This window comes from Lycium barbarum, chromosome 6, assembly GCF_019175385.1.
Source record: "Lycium barbarum isolate Lr01 chromosome 6, ASM1917538v2, whole genome shotgun sequence".
NCBI lineage: Eukaryota > Viridiplantae > Streptophyta > Magnoliopsida > Solanales > Solanaceae > Lycium > Lycium barbarum.
The window spans coordinates 129,875,459-129,883,552 of NC_083342.1; the positions used below are offsets into that span (position 1 = coordinate 129,875,459).

Here is an 8,094-nt window from a genome sequence, read left to right on the forward strand (position 1 = left end):
CAATTTCTTCCACCATTCATCAGAATTAATATTATGCATCATATTTTTCCTTCTTTGTTCGCCTTTTAATTATTGTAATAACACTAATATATTTGAATTTTGGGTTTATAACTTGAGGGACTTTGTATTACAGGTATGATTCGTTGATTATATGATGTTTTGTGTATTGAAAAATAATGAGTTATAGATGAATCACTTTCTTGATCTATTCATTTATTCTCCTTTTCTACTTCATGTTACCTTTGAGTCCAAACATGAAAATTCTATGATTTTTTTTTCCTTTTCTTTCTTCTTCCTTTTTGTTTGGCTTAACACAATGTTTGTCTCGAGAGTAAAATTTTAAATAAAGAAGTGAAGAAAAAAATATAATTACTATAAGTATACTCCTTTTTAATTTGTCATGTAGATAATAGTGCTTAAATGAGGAGAAGATGATTTGATATACTATCTTCAAGAAAAGAAGTATTTTAATTGATTTAGAGGCCAGTCATGTGTGAAGATCAACATGACTATTATGAAGGGGGAAATTATGTAAAGAAAAAAGGAAAGAAGGGAAGGAAAAATACTAAAGAAGGAAAATAGTGTATTGATTCGAACATTGAAATTAGAATCCAAATTTTGTGTCATGCTTTCCTTCTTAGTGTTATTTTCATTTGAATTTTGCACAAATGTATGTTGTAAATCAAAATCTAACTATCTCATGAAGTTAAATAACAATTTAGGACGTAAAACAGCTAAATTACTTATTTACAAACTTAAGAAAAATGATTTTTCTCTTCTTTCATTTTAAAAAGTGTCTTATTTTTATTTTTTTTGCATTTAATAATGAAAAAGTAAACGAGATTTTTTTTATTGGTAAAATTATCATTGGTGCTTCTATGAAGAAGTATAATCTCACAAGGTGGATATAAATTTCTTTATTATGGCGTAGAGATCTAAATTCCAAAACACTACAATGTTTACCTCAATAATCTTGGAAATTGTAAAACTTAAAACCAATTTTATTACTGAAGGGTACCACTGAATAATAAATGCTAGAGTGTATGCGGGTACAGGACACCGGGTGTGTAACTGAATAAAATTAGTAACAAATAAAATTATTGAGCAAACTATCTAGAGCAATCAGTAAAAGAATAACAAAAACTTTTAAGGATGAGTGACAACACAATTTTTTTCCCATGTATGATTAGGTTTGTTTCTCTACTATTGGAGTTTGTTAATGGTTTTATTTGTAAAGTACATATGTTTTGATTTTAATGTCATTGTTATTGCCTTTCCCATTATAAATTATGTTGAAGCAAATTAAAAAAGAGTTATAGAATAAATATATGAAGTTTTTATATCATTTTTATCTTGAGTAATTTTATAAATATAATTATGTTCCTAAAGAATAATCAAAAAGCAGATAGCGCATATTCATAGACAGGAATTGTACTATCCTTAATTATCTTCATCTTACAAGTAGTACTTTGTAGTTTTTAAATAGGTCAAAACCATCAACAAACACATGTGGTCGTTCACTTCTTTCACTTGAGCACCTAAAGTGGCCCTTGTTCCATTTAGACACTTCAGGTGGGTCATTCCTATTTCACTTAGACACTTTTTGCGCCGTTATCGGAGCAAAACCAACACCAGTCGTATCCTACGTGGATTAAGTAGCCAATTAAATTTTGCCAGCTCATATATATTGTGCCAACTCATTTTAATTGTAAATTCACTAATTTGTAAATTCGTGGAGTTTTGACCATTAAAAATTGGGACTTTCAACGTTCCAGTAACCATTGTGATGGATATATATTGGTAAATTTGCCATAAAATCACTGTATTCAATTTTTTTGTATCACATTGAAGATTATTTTTTTTATGTAGGATTTGCTGGGGTTTTTTTGGTTGTGAAAAGATTTTGTCGTTTAGGAACTGCTGGAAGTTTTATCATGCACTGCTAAGATTTTTATCGGGAACAAGAAATGTGTTGTAGTTATTAGGAGTGTTATTAGTGGATGCATGAAATTAGGACTAAATTTTTTACTTTTCCAATAAAAAATACACGGTAAATCTGTTTCTTATTTTTATATTTGTAAATCCTTTTGGCTTCTATTTGCTAACCAAATTCTTGGCTACAAATATGTCAATAGTTTATGGGGAATGTATATAACTGTTAATTGGCCAATAGGTGAGAATTAATTAATTTGTATATTTAATTAGTTGGTTATATAATGCCAATATTTAAGAAGGAATTCTGTATTTTGGCTATTAGATGTCAATAGTTAAAATCTGGGTTGTTTTGTGCCAATAGTATGTCCTTATTGTATTTCCACGTCAATTTCCCATTTTTTTAAATTAAATTTTACCCTGCTGGGCCTTTTATTTATTAGATGTAGGACAATTGTTATGTCCGTTCATTTTTTAGTTGGGTATCTAGGGTTGGGCCATGTTTTTGAGCTCAACCCATGTGTTGAACAATTTAATTTCATGAATACCCAATAGTGCATCTTACATTACCGCTGGTGCCGCTCTCTCCTCTTCTTCCTTTCCTCCCTCTTTGGCGTTTGCCGCCACCCCTTCCTCCAACTTTCACTGTAAATACCTTTTTGGGTCTTTATTTATACCTTCTAAGTGGTGGAATTTGTGGGTTTTTCTTGTTCAATAAAAGTAGTAGTGAATAGGAACAAACAAAGAAGAAAAATATTCCTCGTACTACCACATTGGAGTCCCCTGGTTGCCCTTCTCTTATAGCTTTAACTTTTGACATTCTTGGATTAATCAAAGGTAAATGTTTGAGCTTTTAATTAATATGTTTCAATAAAGTTTGAATCTTTTTTCCTAAAAATTGTATTTTTGTTTGAATGGAAATTGACCCTTTTCAGCTCACAATCAATAGTGCAAAGGGTATTTCTTTTCTTAAAAAAGATTTTGTTGGGTGCAGTTATTGAAGCAAAGGGTGAGCAAAAGGAAGCTCCTAAGGTGGTGGAGACATGGGGGGAGCCTGATGCTTCAAGGTGTGTTCTTGCCACGTCAATTATAGACCGCCAATTTGACCCTGTAAGCTGTCCCTCTCAACTTCATTATATTATGTATGTGCTATATTATTCTACTTGTGGACTAATATTCCATTTAGGGGTCGTTTGATAGAGCGTATAAAAATAGTACTGAATAGGGTGTATTAGTAATGATGAGGTGAGTTATGCGGGGAAGAAAAATGACTCATATCAGCTATATTTCTGGTTCTTTTCCAAACACATATTCTGTTAACAGTTTAACATATGTTAGTTGATAGGAGAAAATGATGGAAAACTTTATACACTCCACACAAGATCGCAAGTATATCATTAGACAATTACATAAATCTAGAAGATTTGTTAAGGTATTTAACTTGGTCCATAGTAAGAATCAATTGAAGGAAGGAGACATCTTCTAAGTCTTGTTACTTTCTTTATGACACTTCTCTTAATGAGCCAGAGAGGAAAATAATCGGTAACAGACTCAGGGACCACAACACTATAAATAAGAAAAGGCAACTCTTCGAGATGACTTTTCACAATAGGTACCTTTTCAGATATAGGCCCATCAATATATCTGAAAATTGTATTGGGTTTCTCATATATGAAGCCCATACGCTATTAACTGATATTTCTATAAATTAACACTTTATTAGATCATAAAAATGGGCTTCTTTAATTGATAGCAATCTATTTACAATTATATTAAATATGTGAACCCACTAAATAGAGAATTTCTAACAGAAAAATCACACACTTAGGTTAATTGAAGGTCTAATATGCTTAGTCAAATAACACAAGGATCAAAATTGGAATATAGCAATAACTCGGGGACCAAAAGCGCTATTTACCCATTAGTTATACATAGGTTGAAAACACTACCAAATAAGGAATTAATAATACTTTAATAATACCAAAGTTAATATATGTATTACTTTCTCTAATACATCCTACCAAACGACCCCTTAGTGTTTCTTTTAACTCATTGTGGAATAATGTTTTCTGTCTCTGTGTTTCTACATATATAATGTACGGGTTGGGTGGATAGTTTTATTTGATAGAGAGATGAGATTTGTATGTTAAGTTATTGCGTAGGAGCTGTTTCTAGAGCCACTAGGTGTTGTTTGGAGTTGTGAATTTCAGTACACTATCAGTTCTCTCTAGTTTCAGAAAAGGGTGAAAAAGGTTTTGGTTATGGAATATCGCAATGTATAGAAAATCCTATGAAAATTACAAAGAAAAATGTATGAAAGGAAAATGAACGAAAGCTGAAGCTTCGGAAAATGAACCAAAGCTGAAGCTTCTTCCACTATTAAATCAAGTTGGCTGAGGACCTTTTTTCCTCTTGCACTTTGATAGTGTTTTGTACTTCGGAGGACTTTTGGTCTGATTTGCTTGTTAATGGAATGGATAGTTCTTGTCATTAACCCAAACGTCAAGATAAGAGAGAAAGCAAAAATGTCAGGAAGAAACAGAACAAAACAATTCTGTTTCCTCCATGTTAGGGATTGAGGCATTTCAAGTGACAGCTTGGCTCAATTTTAGGTTGTATGCTTTATGTAGACATGCTTATTGCTTAAAATTAAACCCAATCGAGGATTATAGTTGCTTAGTGCTGGCATCTTCCAGTAAATCATCTAGATATATAGCATGCAGATATCATATTAGAACTGATCTCCATAAAATTTAGATATTCATCTTCTAAAGATAATAATTTAGCCTTTGAGTGGCAACTGCTTCTACGGAACTACTTGACCTGTGAGATATCTAACCATTGTGGTTTTTAATAATTGTTTGCAACTTCTAGGTGTAGCAAGAAGAAATGGCTAGGTAATCGCTTTTTATCTTTGATCAAAATCAAGATATATGAAGTTTTGTTTTCTTGAGTGTTGAGCAGCACCCTTTACTACTTTTATACTGCACAGATTGAGGTGCTTATTCCTGTCAATGGAAATGTTTGTGCATCCATTTCAAATCAAAATCAAAGTGATAAAATATCTGAAGATAATTCTGTTATCGGCTTGCATCTATTCAGAAAAGAGAGGCAGGACTCATCATCAAGGTACTGTCTTCAACCTGCTTTTGGAAGTATCTTATCCTGGTTAGCTCATTGAGTCACCAACTTGTTAAAGTGAACGTTCTTAGACATGGATAAAAACACATTGCTCAATAGCCCATTTTACTCGGAGCTCCAATTATTTTAAATATGCAACTCTCCAGTTCTTGATTGGTGCGGAAGGTAGACTGTCCTGTTCAAATGTGCTATTGACTCTTGAATTGGTAATGACATCCCTGGAGGTTGTTTGAATTTGCACAAGGGATGTGGTGGTTCCTATGAGGACAAGTTTGTACTTTTCGTTAAGTTGTAAATAAGATTGTTACGCTGCAGTTATTAGTTGTAAACAATATGATTAATATTGGAATTTGTGTGAGACTAGAAATAAGATAAGGAAAAAAGGAGGGAGCGTATAAGGTGATGATCCAAAGAAATAATAAAAAGAAATAAGAGTTTGCATTGGTTGAGGTTTGAGAATACACGAGTTTCCGCACTCTCTTTTCTTTTTAGGTAGGCACCTCTTGGATATGAGGATGGATAGACTATAGGGGAGGATAGGGAATTGGAAGAATAATAGGGATAAAGGTAAATGTAAAAGGCTATTTTTTCTTAATCTCGACTGATGATCATGCTGTTTCTGATGTTAATATGTGTTAGCAAGACCCTTCGCTAGTAACTTATATATATAAAAAAAATAGCAAAACCCTTCGCTAGTACCTTATATATAAAAAAAATAGCAAGACCCTTCGCTAGTTAGCCAGGGGCAAAATATGAACCTAATATGGAGTCTGGTCTTCCGAGTGATCAATGGATCTAAATATGAACCAAACATTGGCGAAGAGTTAATCCCCTAATATCCCATTTGCTATCCCTGACTAAGAAACCTCCTATGATAATATCTACACATAGTTAATAACTTGGAATTCTCAGGTAAGTGTTAGCACCTGTATACAGTTTCCCTTCTGCAGTGTGCCTAAAGTGGAATAATTGATGGCTACTAAATTCAATTAATATTTCCTGATATCCACAGCCAACGTATTCAATAGTGGTGAGCAAAACAACCTAGTTTTTGATAATGAGTTACTAAATACGGGTTAGTAACTAGCACTCTTTTACTTGATTAAAAAAAGTAACTAGCACTCCAAGTGAAGTGCTTTCAATGTGTTGGCAATGAGTTAAGAAGGATGCGGCTTGGAAGATGCATTTAATGTAAATCTCACCTAGAGTAAAATAGGCTCGTTCCTAAATTCCTTCGTGTTACATTTGTATATTTTCATATACATTTATAGATCATGTACCCTGCTTACGTGCACAATAAAAGGACAAGCAAGCATGAAGTGTGTTAAAATGTCAAAATCACCTGAAGATTCTGGTGTTGAAGGTACAGAAACGACATGGAATGTTAGTGGTTCAGGCAACATTTTGTGCTCCAAGGTTGACGCAGATGAAAACTATGCATTGTTTGGTGGGTGAGTAACTGTGAATATTGGGTTATGCAAGATAACCTTAATGGTGGAAAATAGAATGATTGTTATGACTTATTTGATATTTCAGGAAGGGCGTTGAGGTTAACGTATGGGATCTGAACCAGTGTGCTAAAATTTGGACTGCAAAATCTGTGAGATCCACCGTCATACTGTGTAGCATTTGTAGTTGAGAAAGAATTTATTGCTTATACCTAAATTTGTCATTTTAAATGTTTATTCCAGCCAGCAAAAAATAGCCTTGGTATATTCACCCCAACTTGGTTTACATCTGCAACTTTCTTGTGCAAAGATGACCACCGCAAATTTGTTGCAGGCACGAACAGTCACCAGGTATTTTGTTTTCTTAGCTAATATTTCTCATTGCCTCTGTTAAGCATTTGCTTTTCCTTTGTATCAAGAGAACAATTTTGATGCAATGGATTGATACTTCTCTTTCCAGGAAGGACTTCATGCAATTTTATTATTGCATCTTTTGACTAACACTAGGAATTCTCTCGCATTTGTGAGACCAAAAGGAATTTTTTAGGACCACTTCTTTCTTGGAGTGGGTAGAGGGATGAGTGAATGGAAATGGAGACAGGAGAGGTGGGTCCAAGAAATAAACCAACAAGGTTCCCAAATGGGTGAGCTGATTCTAGTGTTGGATGGTTTATAACTTTTCGGCTCTCATAAGTTAGTGATACTCCAAAATGCCATACTGTACATTTTAAGACGGTATCAGTGCTGAAATAGATTGGACACACCCAGTAAATTCCTTTTGAATCATTTTTTGTCCTTTACCTTTTTTCATAAATTCTTACGGTGCTGCTGCTCAAATGGACTGGTCTATAATTTTCCCTTCAAATGGACTGGTCTTTAATTTTTGCCCTTCAAAATTAAAATTATGCCTAACGGGGCATAAGTTCTTTAAGAGATTGTGGTGCTCCCCCTTTATTATGCTATCAACTACAGAGACCCTATATCTTATTGTTGTAGGCTATGTGTCTACCAAACAGTATATGAAGGACCTGGTAGTGTACCAGTTTCCTTACGCAGTGCAGTGCAAGAATCAACGCAGTATTTTTACGTGGAAAACTCCTTGCTCAAGGGATTAAAAATCACGACCTACCCCAGTAGGGTTTCAACTCCACTACACCGAGCAACTTTAGGTTACAACTCTATCGTAAGCTAGGAATTAACTCCCATAATCCTTCACCCTTATAATGAAGCTTATGCAACCTAGGAACTAACCCCATAGTCCCTCCACACTTGCCGTACTCCGATTGCAACCAACCTCCACTTGACTAACTCTAGCCAAGAACCACTAATACACCTAGACTAACTCTAGCCTAGTGTACCACTCAAAAGCTTGCGGAAACACACTTCTCGCAAGTACACTTTGAGACTTTTAAAATACTACAAACAACTTCTCAAACAAGAAGTGTAGGATTTCAGTTTAAGCACAAAATGAACAAGGACTTACAACAACCTAAAGAACATAGACTAAACTTATATCAGGATCTGGTTTTTCAGCTTGAAAGTAACTTTGTTCTTGAGAGATCTTGAGAACTTA

At 33.9% G+C, this 8,094-nt stretch overlaps 1 protein-coding gene across 1 annotated transcript; it reads left to right on the top strand.

Annotated features, from left to right (window-relative positions):
* The first annotated feature begins 4,821 nt into the window (after window positions 1-4,821).
* LOC132644664 (uncharacterized) lies at window positions 4,822-6,899 on the top strand. Its single transcript, XM_060361266.1, has 4 exons — window positions 4,822-4,829; window positions 6,345-6,524; window positions 6,610-6,673; window positions 6,765-6,899. The coding sequence occupies exons 1-4, from the start codon at window positions 4,822-4,824 to the stop codon at window positions 6,891-6,893; spliced, it is 381 nt and encodes a 126-aa protein (XP_060217249.1). The 3' UTR covers window positions 6,894-6,899.
* Window positions 6,900-8,094: the final 1,195 nt, after the last annotated feature.

Bases quoted from the DNA above. Each gene is read 5' to 3' on its own strand.
- LOC132644664 (XM_060361266.1), top strand. The intron at 6,525-6,609 runs GTGAGTAACTGT...TTGATATTTCAG, and splicing joins AACTATGCATTGTTTGGTGG to GAAGGGCGTTGAGGTTAACG. The intron at 6,674-6,764 runs GTGAGATCCACC...TGTTTATTCCAG, and splicing joins AAATTTGGACTGCAAAATCT to CCAGCAAAAAATAGCCTTGG.